Here is a 21,652-nt window from a genome sequence, read left to right on the forward strand (position 1 = left end):
ATCTGCTATTACTTTTCTACTGAGATAAAAACCACAGTTTGGGCCGGGCGCGGTGGCTCACTCCTGTAATCCCAGCACTTTGGGAGGCCGAGGCAGGCGGATCACGAGGTCAGAAGATAGAGACCATCCTGGCTAACACAGTGAAACCCCCTCTCTACTAAAAATACAAAAATATTAGCCGGGCGTGGTGGCAGGCGCCTGTAGTCCCAACTACTGGGGAGGCTGAGGCAGGAGAATGGGGTGAACCCGGAAGGCGGAGCTTGCCGTGAGCCGAGATCACGCCACTGCACTCCAGCCTGGGTGACAGAGAAAGACCCCGTCTCAAAACAAAACAAAACAAAACAAAACACCACAGTTTGGATCTTATGTACACCTTATATGTGTTGATTGATGTCTTACGTACGCCTCCCTAAAATGTATAAAACCAAGCCGTAGCCCAATCATCTTGGGCACATGTTCTCAGGATCTCCTCACGGCTGTGTCCATTGGTCACTCATATTTGGCTCAGAAAAATCCTTGAAATATTAAACAACAACAACAAAAGGATATTTGGACTCAAAGTCAAAATGCCTTTCGATCTACTCCTGCATTCCAGGGCTCCATCCTCCCTTTTCTGTTTACATTGTTATGTGATGTTCTTGTTTATATCACGGATATCAGTCAAGATAAATGCCTTTTGTCTCATTCATTATCATTGTCAATAAATATATATCAATATTGCCTTGAGAAAAAAACCAATAACAAAAATAACTACATATGTGCATATGTGACTTCAGAAGAGTGAAACCTGCAGTTTGCCTTCTGGCCAAGAGCCCTTAGAAGATGGGCATGTCCTGCCCTAGAACTGAGCCACTTACCTGTTCTCCATGGAGGTATTGCAGAGGAAAATGTGGATAGCAAGCCCATTGTTAGACTTTATGTCTCCAGCTCCACACAAGGTGTGCAGGCCCTGGGAGAGAGCCACAGAAGAGGGAAAGGTTAATGTGAATGATGCCCAAGAGGCAGCCCTTCTGCTGGTCCCTGAGGGTCATGAGGTACATTTCTACTAGGGTCTTCCCTTTGGGACCGGTGGGACATTTGGAATCCAGGCAGCCTCTGAGGAGCCTGAATTACTGACTCATGTTTGGTAGTTTGTGGTTTACCCTAGTCTCCAGCCATGGCCTACATCCGGATTGTCTCAGTGGCTGTATCAGAAGAATTTACAGAGCATCAGTTCATTACTTGGTATTTTATCAATTTGATGCTTGACATCAACTGGAAGAAGAGATTCTGTTGGAGGTACCATCAGGCATCTAGGAGGCTTGGGGAAGAAGGCTGCAGCATCAGGGACCAGTTAATGCCCCTCAAGTACACTCTACTATGGGCAGCCCTCTGCTTATGAATAGGGTCAGCCTAATCTCTCTGGAGCAGGGCAGAAGACTGCATTCTGACAGACTGTAATTCTCTCTACTGTGTGACCAGATGATCCACAGTGCAAGAAACCTTAACACATGGGTTTTCTCAAAATAGCCCTCAGCCCCAAACCTGCAGATAGAAAGCCAAAAGGAGGGAGCTCTGCTCCTCCAGATAGCTACAATTCACACAAGAAAGGAGATGGGGGTATCATTTTGTATTTTAACTCAATTTGCAAGTTTAGGGTGTATTTAAGTGAGTCTACACAGGGTTTGGAGCATTTAATAAAGATGAGAACTTCAAGATGTTTCCAACAATTTGTCCTGTGGCTGGGCACTTGGACTGTCCCTAAGTAAGCCATGGGCTGAGGCTGGTCTGCAGAACCCTCCAATGGTCTCTTTGAGTCCCACTTCCTTAGAGCTCCTTTCTCCTCTCCCCCAGATACTCCTTGCTCTGGGCAGTTATCCCAATACTCCCGGGACCTATAACTACCAAACAGAGCTTCCAATCAGCATTGTACTAACTAGAGTTGCCATGCTGAATTGATGCCATTCTAGCCCAAGCATCTACTTCAGGGAGATCATGAACTTGGATGGGAAATATTTTATATTTACTTCTGCTAATCTCGGAGTGAAATTTATCATTTCCTTCAACTAACATGAATGTAGGCAACAAATCACGGTGGTATTAGAGGCGCCTGTAACTTTATCAATGATAAAAATCATGGATATCACATTATAGTCATTATAGATTCCTCAAAATATATTTATGCTCATACCATAATTATTAGATGTTTTCCATAGATATTATGATTTAGCACATTAACAAGAAAGCATATGAATGACTATAAACCAAATCAAATTTGTTTTTAATAGTATTTTTATCATTATATTTCAATATCATTAGCTTCTTTGTAATTTTATATAATTTATTTTATACATTCATAAACAAAGACATCATCAGACTATCAAAGCGAGCAAAATGATTAAAAGCCCCCGTTCTAGCCAAAAGAAAGGAGCTTAAGTAGGAAAATGTTCAATTGCCATTGACCTTTCTGAGATATAAATAGTTCATGAATACCCTTTGGTGTCAGGGGCCATATGGTTTCTGTAGGTAAGACATCCCTCCGCCAGCCCCCAAAGCATACGCAGGTGGTTTTGTCTCTGCTGCCTCCTGATAGTGCTGCTTCTGCTTGGTATTCAGCCTGCAAATGATTGGCTCACTCACCACAGAAGAGAGGAGAGCAGTAGGAAGGGTGTGGATGGGACTGACTTACACTCACAAAGTCTACTTTCTTCTGAGATGCTTTTGGAATCTCAAATGGTTTCCATCTAAGCTGGAAAAAAAATACACGTACAGAAAAATTACTTCATAAGGGTAAACCATAGACCTTCTAAATAAATAGCATCAATTACATAGAAAAGAAAGGACAGCTACCCCCTCTGTGAGGCTCTACTTGTGATTTTGTTATTTTAAAATGATTATCCATCATTTCCTTAAAGGGAATCTGTTAGTGTGTATGTTATTTGTGCACGTGCACATGCGCTTGTGTGTGTTTAAAACTATATGAATATAAACTGCTTTTGTTCCTTAGCACTTTAAATTATAAAAACAAAAGAAAACCATTGCTTCCTCTTTTAGAAGCTATTTGTTTCTTTTAACATTTTGCTCAGGCACATCAGTGAGTTTTAACTGATGCTGCTTTTTATGCTATTTATAATCAGGGCCCTTTCCTGTCATGCCAGCCTCTCTGTGTGGGCTCCTGACACTGCAGGGGAAGGTTCTACTTCTACTTCAAGCCCTTAGAGTTTTAAATTATTTTTTTAAGAGAACGAAAGAGCACCCAGCTGAGATCTGATTTGGTAAATGCAGTACCAGGTTCAGCTGCTTTACCAAACCCCACGTTTGTCCCTAGGCTGCCTGACAGTTCAGTTTAAATCACAACAATCTTTAATTTAACAATGAAATGATCTAAGGAAGAGGGGAGGAAAATCAGCAGGTTTAGGCCCTTCTTGAAGTGTCAGCCCAGCACTTATTAATCAACCTGGCGGCAGGCCTGACTTAGCCAGGCTGGCAGCTGATAAGCCCAGCTGCCACATTTCATGGAGTGACCTGCACCCTGAGGACTAGCTCCACTGGCTGCAGCAACTGGTCAAGGTGGGCATGGCAGGACCTCCATCAGGTCATAGGGCTCAGTTCATTCTGTATTTCAGGGAGGCAGCCAGATGGGAAAGGAAACAGCAAGTGGAAAAGGCAGCCCTGGGATTACTCTGCCTCTCTGATATAAACAGTCAGGCAGCAGCCTTCATTTCTTAAAAGCAAAGCAGGATGGTTACATTCTAAGATACTTAAAAAGGATGTAAAATGTTGATTTGGGAGACAGTGCTGAAATCATGCTTCAGAAAGAAGGAAATGCTTTAGGACTAATTTCATTAAGGATGGTATCTCTTAGGGGTATAATAGGGGGACCTGAGGGCAAGGATCTAGGAAATGGTTTCTCAACCTTGGCACTACTGACAGTTTGCACCAAATAATTCTTTGTTGTAGGGAGGTGTTCTGTGCATTGTGGGATGTTTAGCATCATCCATGGCCTGCCTCCACCAGGCTCCAGTGGCATTCCACCAGGTTGTAACAACCAAAAATGTCTCCAGACATTGCCAAACATCATTTGGGGGGAAATTTTCTCCCAGTTGAGAACCACTGACCTAGGAGGATATTTCTCTGACATCAGGAAGTGCCACAGCTAAGCATTGCTGGATTTTTTAGGGGAAGTTCTGGTCTACCACTAACCATTACCTGCTGCTTCCTTCTATAGTAACAGAGCAGAGTATTTATACTCAGGAACATTGTTAGGAAGACTATAATACCTAGAATCCTAGTTTCAGAAAGAAAATCCAGAAAGAGTCATCTTTCTGGATTTCCCAGTAGAAGGGATTTAAGTATCAGATCAATGGTTGCCTGGGTAACCTTTTAGCTCTATCCAGAGATTCTCAATCCTGGCCACCCATGAAAATCACATGGAGAGCCTTTGAGACCAAGACCAGATTAAATCAGAATCTGTGAAGGTAGGGCCCAGACATAGATATTTTATAAAAGTTCTTCTAATGTGCAGCTAGGATTTAAGAATCAGCACACCCAATTCAGAGGTTCTGTGATTCTTGTATTGATGAACCAAGCATCACACTCAGAAAAGTCCACCCAGTCAACCAACCAACCAACCAACTGATCAATCAACTAAATTCTAGCATCTTGGGCCATATGTGGCAGTGACAATGCCAGTTACTAAATAGCAAGAATGATTAATTAGTACAAGTCTAAGGATTTACAAATCTAAGGAAAAAAGTGACCAAGAAAAAAGAAGAAAGAGGGGAAGAGAGAGAGAGAGAGAGAGAAATCCCAGTATCTGGGGATTTCCTGCCTGGTTTGTTGTACTGGGACGATACCTTTGTACATCTGCCTGATGTTAAAAGGTTTGTTGTACTGGGACGATACCTTTGTACATCTGCCTGATGTTAAAAGGTTTGTTGTACTGGGACGATACCTTTGTACATCTGCCTGATGTTAAAATACCTGTGGTAAGGCCAGGGGCCGTGGCTCACATCTGTAATGTGAGGTCAAGGCGGGTGGATCACAAGGTCAGGAGTTTGAGACAAACCTGGTCAACATAGTGAAACCCCATCTCTACTAAAAATACAAAAATTAGCTGGGTGTGGTGGTGTGCACCTATAATCCCAGCTGCTTGGGAGGCTGAGGCAGGAGAATCATCTGAACCCAGGAGGTGGAGGTTGCGGTGACCCAAGACCTCACCATTGTACTCCAGCTTGCGCAACAGAGTGAGACTCTCAGAGAAAACAAACAAACAAACAAACAAACAAACAAACAAACAAACAAACCTGTTGTGAATAGAAACAAAGTCCTGGCCCTCAGAGAAGGGGTTTGTTTTCTTTGAGTGGAAAAGACTGAGTCAGAGAGAATGGTGGGTTGACCAGTTCAGCTGGTCATTTTTCAAGGTCTTCTGTAGCACATTAGCTCTCAAGTCATGAGAACAGAGAGCCTGGTGTGGTGGATGAAAATGCAACTACATTTCATATTGAGGAGAGCATACCTTCAATAGGCCCACAATCTGGAAGAAGCAACGACCTTGATGAACCTTCTCTAATGCAAAAAATGATCCCCACCAAATGACAGAGATGGTATACGGAGAGGAGTCATTTATCTGTTGGCCCTGATGGCAGAAGATTATGCAGAGTCTATATTCAGATTGTACTGGGCCTGTATCATGAAGGATGATAAAATTCCCAAGGTGGTTCTAATAAACTCAGTACTCACAAGGGAAAGCAGAGATTTTGGTTGGAGCTCTGATGTTATATTTTGGTAAGTGTGAGGAGGGAGACTTGAGCAGAGGATTAATAGGAAGAGTCCATGGAGTGCATGGTAGAAACATCTATTAAAGCCAGCTGCAGCTTCACTGTATGCTGTGGAGCGGTAACTCTCTGATCCTAGGCCAAACCAAAAAGACAGTGCACTGAAGACTTGGTTTTTGCTACTGTCTCTGTTCCCATTTACTCTGTGATCTTTAGGAAAGCTATTTTCTCTCTCCAAATTTTGTTTTCTTCTTACATATAACAACAGGGTGCTGGGTGAGAACTATAGTTTCATAATTCTCTCCAGAGAAGAACCTCTGAAAGAAGTAAAGGATGCTTGCTGACTGATTTAGTCCTTGTTATGGGCTAAATTGTGTCCTCTTCCAAATTTGTGTGTTGAAGCCCTAACCTCCAGTGTGACTATGTTTAGAGATGGGTTTTAAGGTTAAAAGATATAAATGTGGGGCCCTGATCTGATAGGATTGATGGCCTTATAAGAAGAAGAGATCGCTCTCTCTCTGCATGCACTCAGAGGATAGGCCATGTGAGGATACAGTAAGAAGGACTGTCTTTAAACCAAAAAGGAGCCCTCACAAGACATCAACCTGCTAAAACCTTGGACTTGGATTCTCAGCTTTCAGAACGGTAAGAAGATACATTTCTGTTGTTTACACTACCCAGTCTGTGGTATTTTGTTATGGCAGCTTGATCAGACTAATATAGTCCTACAACTTTTCAAAATAGTTTATTTTATTTATACTATATACTCTTGTTAAATAGTTTCTTCTATATAGAATTTACTTATTAAACATTTCAAAAACAATAAAATTAATTGTAACACCCAAGCAATGGCTTGATTATAGGAGGTGTTAATATTTGTTGAATGACTGAATAGATGAATAAATCTAAGGCATTAAGAACATTGCTAAGAACAAGACTAAAGCAAATTTTTGAGATCTTTTTTTTTCTGGGATGGAGTCTCGCTCTGTCACCCAGACTGGAGTGCAGTGGTGCGATATCGGCTAACTGTAACCTTCATCTCCTGGGTTCAAGTGATTCTTCTGCCTCAGGCTCCTAAGTAGCTGGGACTACAGGTGTATGCCACCATGCCCGGCTAGTTTTTGTACTTTTAGTAGAGATGAGGTTTCACCATGTTGGCCAGGCTGGTCTCGAACTTCTGACCTCAGGTGATCCACCTGCTTTGCCCTTCCAAAGTGCTGGGATTACAGGCATGAGTCACTGTGCCCGACCTGTGAGATCTTTTGGAAGTCAAAATAACATTCAGGCAATAGCTAGAAAACCAAATATTTCTAAAAGTCCAAAGGTGATTTCTAAAATGTCAGTTCTTCATACATGTGTGAAATCATCACTTCCATATCTTTTCTTTTTTAAAAAAAACTTTTTTCCAATCCTGCTACTTCTGTAGATCACTTCTATATCTTTTCTGACTTTCTGTTCAATTGTTCTATCAACAGTTGAGAGAGGGGTGTTGAAGTCTCCAACTAAAATTGTGGATATGTCTATTTATCCTTTTAGTTATATTATTGCTTCACATATTTTACAACTGTATTCTATGGGTTCTATTGGAAGATAAACTTTTACTTGCTAGAAATGAGGTGGTCAAAAATAATTTGAAAGCATCTTTAAGGGTGTCCAAAGTTAGAATTAAAAATTATTTAAGATTACCAAAGAGGAAGACAGAATTGGTGTCAACATTTGATGATCAAGATTCAAAATTCATGCTCAGAAATGAAAAGGAAATATTAGATAATTAACCTAAGTATTTCCAGTTAGAATACTGGGAGTTGAACTAGATGATCCAAGTATCCCTTTCAAAACTGTGATTCTTTAATTTACTGAGATTCCCTCCAAATTTCCCATGGACTCAAGTAGATTGGATGACCTGAGTACTCTCAACAGCACTGGCTGAGGATAGACAGACATATCATTAGAAGTCAGTACCACCTATCCGAGAATTTTGAAGTATCTTCTAGGTGAAATAGTCATCATAATGTACATATTAGTCTGTTCTCACATTGCTATAAAGAAATACCTGATACTGGGTAATTTATAAAGAAAAGAGGTTTAATTGGCTCACGGTTCTTCAGACTGTACAGGAAACATGATGCTGGCATCTGCTCAGCTTCTGAGGAGGCCTCAGGAAATGTACAATCATGACAGAACATGAAGCAGGAGCAGGCATGGCTTACATTGCGGGAGCAGGAGTGAGAAAGAGAGGGGGGAGAGAGAGAGAGAGAGAGAAAGAGAGAGAGAGGTGGGAGGTGCCACACACTTTTAAATGAGCAGACCTCATGAGAACTCACTCACTAGCATGAGGACAGTACCAACACAGATGGTGCTAAACCATTCTTGAGAAACTGCCCCCAAGATCTGATCACCTCCTGCCAGGCCCTACCTCCAACATTAGGGATTACAATTTGATATGAAATTTGGGTGGGGACACAGATCCAAACCATATTATTCTGCCCTTGGCTCCTCCCAAATCTTCTGTCCTTCTTACATGTCAAAATATAACCATGCCTTCCCAGCAGTGCCCAAAAGTCTTAACTCATTCTAGCATTAACTCGAATGTCCAAAGTCTCATCTGAGACAAGTTAAGTCCCTTCCACCTATGAGCCTGTAAAATATAAAATAAGTTAGTTACTTCCAAGATACAATGGGGATATAGACATTAGGTAAATACTCCCATTCCCAAAGGGAGAAATTGGCCAAAACAAAGAATCTACAGGCTCCAAGCATGTCTGAAACACAGCAGGGAAGTCATTAAATTTTAAAGCTCCAAAAAAGTCTCCTTTGATCTCATGTCCACAACCAGGGTACACTGGCATGAGGGGTGGGCTCCCAAGGCCTTGGGCAGCTCCACTCAGGTGGCTTTGGAGGGTTCAGCACCTGCAGCTGCTCTCATGGGTTGCCACTGAGTGCCTGTGGCTTTTCCAGGTGCATGGTGCAATCTGTGGATGGATCTACCTTTCTGGAGTCTAGAGGATGGTAGCCCTCTTCTCATAGCTCCACTAGGCAGTGCCCCAGTGGGAACTCTGTGTGGAAGCTCCAACCCCACATTTCCCCTCCACACTGCCCTAGTAGAGGTTCTCTGTGAGCACTCCGCCTCTGCAGGAGGCTTCTGCCTGAACATTTAAGTTTTTCTGTACATCCTCTAAAATCTAGTTGGGGGCTCTCAAGCCTTAACTCTTGTATCCTGTGCACGTGCAGTCTTAACACCACATGGAAGCTACCAAGGGTTATGGCTTGCACCCTTTGAAGCAGTACTTGAGTCCCTTTGAGCCACAGGAGAGCTGGAGCAGCTGGGATGCAGGAAACAGTGTCCTGAGGTTATGCAGGGTAGCAAAGCCCTGGGCCTGGCCCACAAAATCATTCTTCCCTCCTAGGCCTCTGGGCCTGTAATGGGAGGAACTGCCCCAAAGGTCTGTGAAATGCCTTTGAGGCCTTTCCCACATTGTCTTGGCTATCAGCATTTAGCTCATTTTATTTATGTAAATTTCTGCAGCCTGTTTGAATTCTTCTCCTGAATGGCCAGGCTGCAAAATTTCCAAACTTTTACAGTCTACTTCCCTTTAAATACATGTTAAAATTTAAATATAGGTTCAAATCTAAATTTATTTTTAAATGTAAGTTCCAATTTCAGGTCATTTATTTGCTTATGCATGTGGGATAGGCTGTTAGAAGCAGCCTGGTCACATCTTGAATGCTTTTCTGCTTAGAAATTTCTTCTACCAGACACCTTAAATCATCATTCTCAAGTTCAGAGTTCCACAGATCCCTAAGGCAGGAGCACAATGCAGTCAAGTTCTTTGCTAAGGCAAAACAAAAGTGACCTTTGCTCTAGTTCCTAGTAAGGTCCTCATTTTCATCTGAGATTTCCTTGGCCTGGACTTTATTGTTCATATCACTATTGGCATTTTTGTTTCAACAATTTAACAAGTCTCTAGGAAGTTCCAAACTCTCCTTCATCTTCCTGTCTTCTGAGCCCTCCACACTCCTCCAACCTCTGCCAGTTACCCAGTTCCAAAGTCAAGTCCACATTTTCAGGTATCTTGATAGCAATGTCCCACTCCTTGGTACCAATTTTCTTTGTTAGTTCTTTCTTGCACTGCTATAAAGAAAGACCTGAAACTGAGTAATTTGTAAAGAAAAGAGGTTTGCTTCACTCATAGTTCTGCAGGCTGTACAGGAAACATAGCAGCTTCTGCTTCTGGAGAGGCCCAGGAAGCTTTCAATCATGGCAGAAGGCAAAGAGGGAATGAAGCATCTCGCATGATGAAAGCAGGACCAAGAGAGAGTGGGGGAGGTGGTTGCATAATGGGGGTGGATTTCTCACAAATGGCTTAGCACCATCCTTTTGGTGCTGTTCTCCTGACAGTGAGTTCTCATGAGATATGGTCATTTAAAAGTGTGTAGCACCTCCCTCCTGTCTGTCTTGCTCCTGCTCCTGCCATCTGAGATGCTTTGCCACCATGATTGGAAGCATCCTGAGGCCCCTCCCAGAAGCAGAAGCCACTATGCTTCCTGTACACCCTATAAAACTATGAGCCTCCTTTCTTTGTAAGTTACCCAGTCTCAGGAATTTCTTTATAACAGAATGGACTAATACAATGTATAAATAGTTGTTAGCAGAGAGATCCAGGGTAATTTGTGGTGGTGAGTTTCAGTCCAGACTAAGAAAGATAGGAAGAATTAAAATAAAACAGTGGCTCACTTGAATTCTTCAGAAACTTTGGAAATTTGAGGAAACAAAAGTAGCATGAATTATGTGGAGAGAAATCAGGTTTTGGTTGATCCACTGGAGTTCTTTGAGGCGATAGGCAAGAGTATAGGTAAGGAGGATCCAAGTCACTGTAATTTAGATTTCTAAAAGTCTTTCAGGCCAAGTGAGGTGGTTCACGCCTGTAATCCCAGCACTTTGGGAGACCAAGGTGGGCAGATCACCTGAGGTAAGGAGTTCAAGACCAGCCTGGCCAACATGGTAAAATTTTTAGTATCTACTAAAAATACAAAAATTAGCTGGGCATGGTGGTGGGCACCTGTAATCCCAGCTACTTGGGAGGCTGAGGCAGGAGAATCACTTGAACCCAAGAGGAGGAGGTTGCAGTGAGCTGAGATCACACCACTGCACTCCAGCCTGGGTGTGGAAGGCTGGAGTGAAGCAAGGCTCTGTCTCAAAAAACCAAACCAAACCAAACCAAACCAAACAAAACAAAAGTCTTTCATGAGGCTACAAATGAAGATGAACCATCAAGGATAAAAACTTGGATTCTCATTTGACTTTGCCCTTGAATGTAAACCTAAGAGCTTTAAATCCATTACCTAGCACCTAGCACAGTGTATAGAACATAATAGTCACTCAATAAATATTTGTTGGATGACATTTAATTCTCACAACAATTCTCTGAGGCTACCTATGATTATTATCTCTATTTTAGAAGTGAAAAAACTGATGGTTTAGAACAGTTAAATTTTCTCTACTAAGAACTGATGCCAACACTTTCTCAGCCCCGCTTACTAACCTACACCCTGAGCACTTTGATCTTAGCCTGTCTTGACCTGTTTCCCAAATTATTCCTGATCTCCTTGGCTCCTAAACCCAAGCTTTCCCTCCTTTTAATGGTCTTGTACCTGGTCTTCCAAACTGACCTTTGTTTACTGTTCCTCCAGTGCTGAATCACCCTGGCCAGTCTGATTCCTGGGACACCAACCCTGCTTAGGTCCTTCAGGGTCAACGTTCTTGTCTAATCCCCTTATATTAATTCTTTCAAACAATATTTATTGAACCTCTCTATGTGCTGGATTTTATGCTAGATGCTGGAGGTGAACATGACATTGTCTCTTCCCTCAGGGAATCCATTACAGAAGATCCTGGACATGTGAAAACCTCATGATAGAAAAACAAGGAAGTGGATCAGTGCAAATAACTTTGGAAGAGAAATGTAAATAGAAATGTTCTCTCAGGAATAAGTCCTGGCACAGGGCCTATTTAACATTCTTATATATGGAAAATAAGAGATATAAGCAATGAAATCATTTGGTTTGCAGACAGCTCCAATATCTTTGCAAGAAGTGAAATCTAAGTTGATGGAGATGAACTGTAAAAAGAGCTAGCAAGCTGTCCAAAACGGTTGAGCAGGGGAATGTGCACTGCAATGCTGGAACACACCACTGATTGCATTTAGAGAAATGCAATCTAGTTTATTTACAGAATGATAGGATCTGAACTGTTAGGGAGTAAATTCAACAAATACTTGCGATTCTATTTGGAAGAAGGCATGTACTGGATACTGCAGATCAGATGAAGATGATAGAGCAATAGAACCTTAAATACTCTGAGAAATTGAAAGGGTGTAATGAAGAAAGTATTATTTAAAATGAATCATAAATCATGAGTGGGATTTAGATGGGTGAATATTTGTGAAGGAAGAACAGGAAATCCCAGGTAGATAAAAGAGCATCCAGCATGAAGGCAGGGGAACTTAGGGAGTTGTCCTGGAATGACGATGGTTTAGTGTGACTGATAGGTAGGGGACATGGAAGGGAGTGGAGAGTCTGAAAGTCTGTGACAGTGAATCAGAGCTCTTGATCTCTTATCTTGGAATCCTGCACTGGATTGGCTGGGCAGTGGAGGGGGTGGGTTAGATTTAAAGATTTTTGAATCTTTAAATTCAAAGTTTTTGAACTTTGTTCATTTACTTTGTTAGATTTAAAGATTAGTTAGATTTAAAGTTAGATTTAAAGATTTTTGAGATGATAATTTAGCATGCTGATTCTGGCAGCACAGTGTGGGATAGGCAGGGGAACACATATGAATCGGGTAGAAGGTCATTATAATAGTCTAGATAAGAAGAAATGAGGTCTGAACCAGGTGGAGGTAGGAAAAGGAAAAAAGGAACCAGAGAGATCCTGAAAGCACACTCTACAGCAGAATTTCATAAAGTGCAGTCCAGCACCAACCTGCATGGGAATCATCTGGGGAGACTCCTGAGTACCACCTCAGACCTACTGAACTAGGATCTCTGAGGAGCAAGACTGAGGAATCTACATTTTCAACAAGTCCCCTGGTAACTCTTATGTATACTCAGGCATCACCATTCTGTGGACTTGGCACCTGATTCAGTGTAGTGAGCTAGCAAAATCCTCTATTGCTAAAGGAGTTCCTCCTGTTAGTATGTCCCACTTGGTTATTTCTTATCAACAACAACTATCCCTTCATCTCTAAGGCAAAGAGAATCCAAAAGAATGGGAATCCTTAGTTGATATTTGGAGGGAAAAAGAAGCAGAAGGAGAGAATTATGGGCTAGATTGTGCTCCTCCTCCAAATTCATATGTTGAAGTCCTAACCCCCTGTATTTCAGAATGTGACTTTATTTGGAGATGGAGTCTTTACAGGAATAATTAAATCAAAATGAGGTCACTAGAGTGGACCCTAATCTGATATGATTGCTGTCCTTGTAAGAAGAGGAAATTTGGCTATAGACACAGAAGGAAGATGATGGGAGGAGCAAAGGAGAAGATACAAGCCAACGAGAGAGGCCTGGGAAGAAAGCAACCCTGCTGATACTTCAATCTTGGAATCCAGAACGGTTAGAAAATAAATCTCTTTTGCTTAAGCCACTCAGTATCTTTTTGTTATGATAGCTCTAGCAGACAAATACAGAGGGGAAGGGAAAGGTTGGGCTGATAAGAAGGAGAAGAAAAGCAGAGGATAAGAAAGACAGTAAGGAAGAGGAGGAGAAGTAAGAGAGTAAGTACTTCCGCTTCTCTCAGAGGGGAGGTGATGACAAGGGGGAGGTGAGAGTTGTATTAGTCCATTTTCACGCTGCTGATAAAGACATTCCCGAGACGGAGTAATTTATAAAGGAAAGAGGTTTAATTGGACTTACAGTTCCAATAAGCCTCACAATCATGGCAGAAGGCAAGAAGGAGAAAGTCATGTCTCACATGGATGGCAGCAGGCAAAGAAAGAGCTTGTGCAGATAGACTACCTCCCACCAGGTCCCTACCATAACACGTGAGAATTCAAGATGAGATTTGGGTGGGAACACAGTCAAACTATACCAAGAGTCTAGTTCAAGACTTTGAAGGCCACTTATTTTGCAGGTTTAGGAATCATGCAATGTCATGGAACCCAGGGAAAAAAAGAGATTCAGGAAGAAAAGAAGGAGGTCAGTTGTTCCAGGCTGGGATGTTGAGGAGAAAAGGATTATATTTAGCGTGGATTTACTACATAATTGCAAAAATGGAAAAAATTCAAATATCTCACAATATAGGAATTGTTTGATAAACATTTATTGGATTTTAATATAATATCAAAAATTATCTACACTCAAGAAGTTTAAAAAGACATGGAAGAAGGTGCAAAATATGATATTTAAATAAAAACAATTTAAAACTACTTTACACCATGAGCTTAATTATAGTAAATATATATATAACTGATATTGTTTTAAAAAAGCACTATTATAAGTGTATTCACAGCCTCTTCCTCTTCCCTTCCCTGATCTCTACAGGAAATTCAGATTTGCCTATTCTCACTGGAGTCCCTTGAACTCTAATATTGCCATGGAGGTCAGTGTTATGTGTGTGTGTGTCTCCCAGCCAAAGGGGATAGGAGATCTATAGTGCAGGTATCATTTTCTTGAGGCAGAATGTACAGGGAGGAAGACAGAAGTCAACAATCAATGCAAACAAGGCATGAAGAGTTTGGGGAAGGTGAGAGGTGAGGTGAGGTGAGAGAAGACAGATGTGAGAGGGTTGGGGTCTGGGAAAAACTGGAAAAAGGGGATTTTAAAAAGTGTTGCTGTGGGTCATATATTGGATACTCTTTAATGTTTTCAGGAAAAGCAAGTAAAGATTTCCCTTCCCTTCCCTTCCCTTCCCGTCCCTTCCCTTCCTTTATTTCTTCTTTCTTTCTCATACGTTTTCACACTGTTGCCCAGGCTGGAGTGCATTGGCATGAACAGGGCTCACCACAGCCCTGACCTCCCAGGCTCCAGCAGTCCTCCCACCTCAGCCTCCTGAGTGTCTGGGACTACCGGTGCTTGCCACCATGCTCATCTACTTTTTTTCACTTTTTTGCAGAGCCAGGGTCTTGTTATGTTGCCAGGGCTGGTCTCAAACTCCTGGACTCAAGAGAAACTCTCATCTTGGCCTCCCAAAGTGTTGGGATTACCGGCATGAGTCACTGTGCCTGGCCAGATATTATTTTAAATTACTTTTGGTTACTGGCTACAAGGGACCCTAGGACTTATTTATTTATATATATGTACAAAAAGAAAAGGCTTGAAAGAACCCAAAACATTAGAAGTTGTTAACTCTGTGTTAGTGGAATTACTGGGCATTGACACTTTTATGTAAGTTTTAAATAAAAATATGTATTAATTAGAGAGTGATGCACTATTGTGTAAAGAGGGTATAAATATTTTCAATACAGTCATCTGGGCAGGCTGAATTGCATAGGGTTAAAGAGTGAATGGAAGTGATACGTGGGTTTAGATTATTTCTCAAGGAGTCTGGCTGGGAATAGGAGAGACTTGGGCAAGAGAGGCAGGAAAATCCAAGACATTCATGGAGGTAAGGGGATTTCAGGATGGCAAAACCTGGAAAGTTTGACAAATTAGACAGCAAATACCCTGTGAGGGTGTATTGTTTTGAAACATTTTTTTATACTTGGCATGTACTGGAGATGAAAGGCATTTTATGATATGTTCTTTAGTTAGCTTTGAGGTACTTCTACTTAGTCCAAATTATACTGGTTAAGAACCAAGAGGTAATTTTCTCAGCTGAGTCTCAACTGAGTCAATAATCTGATTTTTCAACAATCAAGTGACTCTCACTTATGATGGGAGACTTCCAGTAATATTTCATTAATTTCTACAATATTTTTGAGTTTTTATAAGTATATGTTACTGATATAACCAGACAAAGCTAAGCTGGGAGCAGTTGTTCATACCTGTAATTCTAGCATGTTGGGAGGCTCAGGCAGGCAGATCGCTTGAGTCCAGGAGTTCGAGACCAGCCTGAGCAACATGGTGAAATAAAGAAAAGTAAATTTTAAAAGAGATGAAATAAAGAAAAGTAAATTTTAAAGGACCCTTAAAGAGAAATGCTAATTCAGGAATTCCAGCTGAAATCTGTAAAGTCACGGTTAAAATGGATGTAGATTAGTTCATTAAATTATGAGACTTCAGAAATTAGAGGCAGACACATAAACTTAGGTATACTTCCTATGTGAGACAGTAATGAATTGAATTTATGTCCTCAGGCTGAATTTAAATACACTCAAAAAGAGGCTACATTAATTCTGGGATAACTGATTAAATATACACTAAAGAAAATGAAGGCTTTAGGGGGAGCAGCCCCCAGTCTTCCTGAGAGGTTATCAAGGATGACAGTGATGACAGCATATCGCATGATGCTGTCTTGGTACTAAACGTTACACACGAGGAAACATCAGGCAATTCTCAGGTCTTCAAATTCCCAGAGATGACTAATGTGGATATTTGGTGAAGCTGATGCAATATTGGATTTGGTCTATGACAGCTGAAGACATGCCTATCACACAGGCTTCAGCTGGGAAGGACTGTCAGAGGGGTACCTAAATATAATTTTCTCAGCCTTTCTTGCTGAAAGTCTGGAGTACATATTTGGAGGAGGTTATGAGGGAGAAAGTGATGAATGCAAAATGCTGTGGTTAAATAATGAAGTATAAAATTGGAAAGAGATATTAATGTGTAAAGAAGATAAATGAAAAGACAAAAGGGTAGATTTTGCAAGAACAGCCAGGGTTTATCAGGGAAAGAGAAGTAGTCAGCAGGTGACAGAGGTACAAGTCAGAAAGATCATAAACTGCTACCTGGATGGAGCCAGTGTTCACAGAGACACCGAGACACTATTGAATTCTGAGGCACATCTCTCCCAGTGTGTGTGAAGACAAGATCTCAAAGCAACAGGGAAGATATTGGAGAAGAAATTCATTTAGTGGCTACCATACAGAAAGCGTTCAGGGAATTCAAAACAGGAGAAAGGCAACAAGCTCAAGGACAAAAGCAAAGCCATTCTAACCATAGGTGAGGATGAGAAACATGGGAAGTGGGGAGAAGGGGAAAAAATATGGGCTGAGGGTCTACTAGAAAACAAGCAGAAACTTCTAATACAGCTATTATTATTGTTATTATTATTTTGAGACGGAGTTTTGCTCTTATTGCCCAGGCTGGAGTCCAATGGCGCAATCTGGGCTCCCCACAACCTCTGCCTCCTGGGTTCAAGTGATTTTCCTGCCTCAGCCTCCTGAGCAGTTGGGATTTCCGGCATGTGCCACCACGCCTGGCTAATTTTGTATTTTTAGTAGAGGTGGGGTTTCTCCAAGTTGGTCAGGCTGGTCTCGAACTCCTGACCTCAGGTGAGACTGGTCTCAAACTCCCAATCTCAGGTGATCCACCTGCCTCGGCCTCCCAAAGTGCTGGGATTACAGGCATGAGCCACCATGCCTGCCCTGACACAGCTATTTTGATGCCTCTGTGTTAATTCAAGCTTTTTAATCCAGTTGCTTCAGACTTCTTGTCAAAATGTGTGTCAACTATTTATGAAATAATGAATTAACATGTACAACTTATATACGTGACTCTCACTTATGATGGGAGACTTCCAGTAATATTTCATTAATTTCTACAATATTTTTGAGTTTTTATAAGTATATGTTACTGATATAACCAGACAAAGCTAAGCTGGGAGCAGTTGTTCATACCTGTAATTCTAGCACATTGGGAGGCTCAGGCAGGCAGATCGCTTGAGTCCAGGAGTTCGAGACCAGCCTGAGCAACATGGTGAACCCCTGTCTCTACCAAAAATACAAAAAATTAGCCGGCCATTGTGGTGCATACCTATACTCCCAGCTACTCGGGAGGCTGAGGTAGGAGGATCATCTGAGCCTGGGAAGTCAAGGCTGTAGTGAGCCGTGATCACACTATTGTACTCCAGCCTGAGCAACAGAGTGAGACTCTTGTCTCAAAAAAAAAAAAAAAAAAAAAAAAAAAAGGACAAAGCTAGAAAAATTCTCTTAGAACAAGGTTATCTTCCCTGGATATGTCACCAAACTCCAAAATAATTCCTATGAAAGGGTATATTCATGTTAAATAAAATGTGGCAATGATAGTCAAGGAAATAATAATACATAATAAAGGTATATAACTGAGCGTATTACACATCACATTCAAAGCAGAGTCACATTACACATTTTCCTTAAAGGTTAGGTTTAAAACCTAATCCCCCACCCAAATGAAACTATATAAAAGAAGTGTGGCTCCACTGTTGTCCACACAACTACAAACAAGTCTATGAAGATTTATTAAGGTTGAGAGGCTTAGACAATTGTTGTGATCGACATGAGCAGGCAGGAGCCCTGGAACTCCCTAGCCTACCCTGTTAACTACTAGTGATTTGATTGCTATCTTGAAGCAAAATAATAATAAATACTTATTTATTATTATAAATAATAATTTAAATTCTCCAAATCTGCCCATGGACTTTTCTTATAATCCCTCATTCAGTTAACTTCATATACATAATTACTATACCCATATTACTTGAACCCACATGAGACTCAAGAATGAGGTGAAGTCAGGGTCCCCAGGTTGGCTGTGCAAGCTGTGCCCTGCACAAGGGCCTTGTCCGACTGAAGGGGAAAGGGAGGAGCTGAATGCCTAGCCGGTGTCCCTTTGTGTGGGGAACTGAGTCTGAGGGATTGGGGGTTAGAATAGGGGCTGCATTTTGCAATGTGCTTGAAGGCAATATATAGGCCAGCTAGGGACCAGGGAGGATGTCTGCTTTATGCATTAAACTTCATGCAAGTTTAAGGGTCAATTATTTAGACTAAATACCTTAGTTTCGAAGTGGCTATGAGGTAGACAATATTTTAAATACCAATTCACTTTTTTCCACCCTAAATGCCTCCCTCCCTTCCTGTCCCTGGTAGAGAGGGGTGGTAGCATTCAAGCAGATGCTTACTTTGCTGCGATTTCCATAATTAAGACGAGAGAGAACTGGGCAGGAAACCAAAGGTGTCTATAAATTATTTTGACTTTTGTCTTATAAAAAGTCTAAGCACTTAGGAGAGGGATATTTGCAGGTATAGACAAAATGTCTTGGTAAACAAAGGAGAAGCAGGAATTTCCTTGGGCTGTGGAAAGTGGGGGTAGGGAGAGAGGGAGGGAGGGAGAGAGAGAGAGAGAGTAGGAGGGAGAGAAAGAGGGCAGAAGAAGTCTTCAGGGTAAAACATAATATAAAATGAAGAAATAAATTTACCTGAATAATGTAAATTCAGGTAAATATAAACAGCTGTATCAGAATCATGGTTCTTGCCTGTCACATGCCAGGCATTGTACAAAGCAGGTTCACACCTATTCTCTCGTAATCTTCACAATAGCACTGCAAGGTAGATGTTATCATCCTGTTTTACAGTTGAAACATCATAGCTTAAGACACAGCTAGTAAGTAGAGGGGCAGGGATGCAAACCCACGTCTCTTTTTCTTCCTGCCCTACATACCTATTATCAGCGACATGTACCTAAACTCAGGGACAAAGGCAATATGCTGGGGTTCTCAGAAGGTTAAAAAAAAAGAGAGCTCAGTCCATTATAGCACTGGGTCTATCTCATTGCTATAGTACTGGTTCTGTCTCATTCTATCTTATATACACTGCAAGCAGAGAAAAAGCCCACTATTACTAGACCAAAAAGAGGAAACACCTAGAAAAAGAATGGAAGTCCTAGGTCTGAAGAGACTGTGATAGTGATCTGTGACCACAATAGACTTACATAATTCAGCCCAGACAGCAAGACTCTCACCCCTATGCCAGATTTCAAAGGCCTCTCTTCAAAGATATCAGTATTGAATGTGTTTTCTGTATTTCGTGGTAAGTTTAGATTAACAAAAAAAAAAACCTATGAGCATGTAGATATTTTGACCAACCTATATAATTTCCACTCATCCAATTCACCTGAGCAGTTCTACTAAGTCCGAGTTACTCCTGTGCCCATCTATATGCCATTAGGCTAGAAAGTTACAAGCTTATGTGTGCACGTGCACACATGCACACACATACACACACACACATGCAGACTGTTAATCAAATTTATCCTAGATCTGCCTCCTTACATATTTTAAGTTCTGCCTAAAGGTTTCTCCATACGTAGTGAACCATAACCTAATTGGATGTGTAACCTACTCTTATGCCAATCATTGTGACACACTGTTAAAGCTGTGTTCAAGAAAGTCATATGCTGAGCTGCAACCAATCTGGCTATTTCTGTACCTCATTTCTGTTTTCCGTATTCACTTTCCTTTTTCTGTCCATAAATCGTCTTCTACTAGTATCTGTGCTGGAGTCTCTCAGAACCTATCCTGGCTCAGGTAGAACAATTTGTGAATTGGCCTTTACCCAATTAAATTCTGTTAAATTAGATTTGTCTAAGGTTTTTCTTTTAACAATATGTATATACATAATCAATCAATCAGTTCCAAAATTCCCACCTCATATGGTTTGGCTGTGTCCCTACCCAAATCTCATCTTGAATTATAGTTCCCATAATCCTCACGTTTTGTGGGAGGGACCTTCGTGGTGGCAGGTAGTTGAATCATGGGGATGGTTACCCTCATGCTGTTCTCATGCTAGTGAGTTCTCACAAGATATGATGGTTTTATAAGGGATTTTTCCCCTTTTGCTTAACACGTCGCTCTCCTGCTGCCATGTGAAGAAGAATGTGTCTGCTTCTCCTTCTGCCATGATTGTAAGTTTCTTGAGGCCTCCCCAGCCATGCAGAACTGTGAGTCAATTAAAAATATTTCCTTTATAAATTACCCAGTCTTGGTTACTTCTCCATAGCAGCGTGAGAATGGACTAATACACCATCCAAGTTTAAGCAGAAAACAGACACACTTTAGCATTTATTAAAATAATGCTTTAAAAAGCTACCTATTTTTTTCAATGATCATGGTATTCTATTTAGGTATTTCTAGTCAAGGCTTTGGGTACATGATATGCTTCAATTCACAGGACGAGGTTACCTGGTTAGGATCAGGATCAACTTCATCCCAGTTGTGAGTGACATGGCCTTCGTCAATGGATTCAAAGGGCTTGTGAGAAACTGAAGGTAGAATCCTATACAGCCAGCTAAAGGGAAAAACATACAAGATATACAAGCCTTAGAGTAATGTTTTAAGTGATACACAGAATGACTCAGGCAGCACCATCAGGAAGACACGCAAGTCAACAACGACCTGTGGACTCTAATGTGTGAAGCAGTGAAGTAATGTCACGGCATTACTTTTTAATGGCCATCTGCTGCCCACAACCCTGGCCTCTTCTCACCTTTTCACTCCACCCATCATGTTTCAAATTGACTTTGACTCATGCTTATTTCCATGCTGCCAAAAAATGAAGAATTGTCTTTTCTAAAAACGTAAGGAAGCGGGGAAGTATCTTGACGGGTATCTGTGTAGGAAAATCCATAGAGAAACATTAGCTTATGTGTCTCATAGGATGCTAGTCCTTGCTCTGGAAGGCAAGAACAATGAGTTCTATGTAGCTTGAGAGAATACGGGTGGTATCGTTGTTATTTTTGAAATAATAAATCAATTTTCTCCTTTAAAATAATAAAAGTAATACATGCCAATGGTAAAAATAATTCAAGTAATTTAAAAAGTCCTGAAAGGTAAATGGCTCCTTCCTCCTTCAATTTCTTCAGGGCTATTCCTCAGAGGCATCAGAGTTTAATGATTTTCTTATACATTTCTTACATATTCTTTCAGATACATCCAATGCATTTCTAAGCAAAATTGTCAGATCATTTTAACACTTTATTATCATACTA

The 21,652-nt window shown here is 41.1% G+C and overlaps 1 protein-coding gene and 1 long non-coding RNA gene across 8 annotated transcripts in view; one reads left to right on the forward strand and one right to left on the reverse strand.

The window, feature by feature from the left end:
• The window catches only part of LOC111543978, a 61,726-nt gene that overhangs the window by 36,011 nt on the left and 4,063 nt on the right, over window positions 1–21,652 (forward strand). For 2 of the 3 annotated variants that reach the window (XR_002731994.2, XR_002731995.2), the window contains exons 4-6: window positions 6,237–6,401; window positions 11,629–13,366; window positions 14,294–14,351. This is a non-coding gene — a long non-coding RNA (uncharacterized LOC111543978). The remainder of the gene's footprint in view (window positions 1–6,236; window positions 6,402–11,628; window positions 13,367–14,293; window positions 14,352–21,652) is intronic. The other variant, XR_002731996.2, reaches the window with a different exon arrangement.
• The window catches only part of HGD (homogentisate 1,2-dioxygenase), a 55,946-nt gene that overhangs the window by 23,182 nt on the left and 11,112 nt on the right, over window positions 1–21,652 (reverse strand). For 4 of the 5 annotated variants that reach the window (XM_023214344.3, XM_023214353.3, XM_023214338.3 and 1 more), the window contains 3 exons: window positions 20,847–20,952; window positions 2,669–2,728; window positions 858–949 (listed from right to left, as the gene is read on the reverse strand). In XM_023214344.3, the coding sequence (XP_023070112.1) occupies window positions 858–949; window positions 2,669–2,728; window positions 20,847–20,952 (258 nt within the window). Of the gene's footprint in view, window positions 1–857; window positions 950–2,668; window positions 2,729–15,735; window positions 15,783–20,846; window positions 20,953–21,652 lie in introns of those variants that run through there. The other variant, XM_031935152.1, reaches the window with a different exon arrangement.

This window comes from Piliocolobus tephrosceles, chromosome 2 (assembly GCF_002776525.5).
Source record: "Piliocolobus tephrosceles isolate RC106 chromosome 2, ASM277652v3, whole genome shotgun sequence".
NCBI classification, from domain to species: domain Eukaryota; kingdom Metazoa; phylum Chordata; class Mammalia; order Primates; family Cercopithecidae; genus Piliocolobus; species Piliocolobus tephrosceles.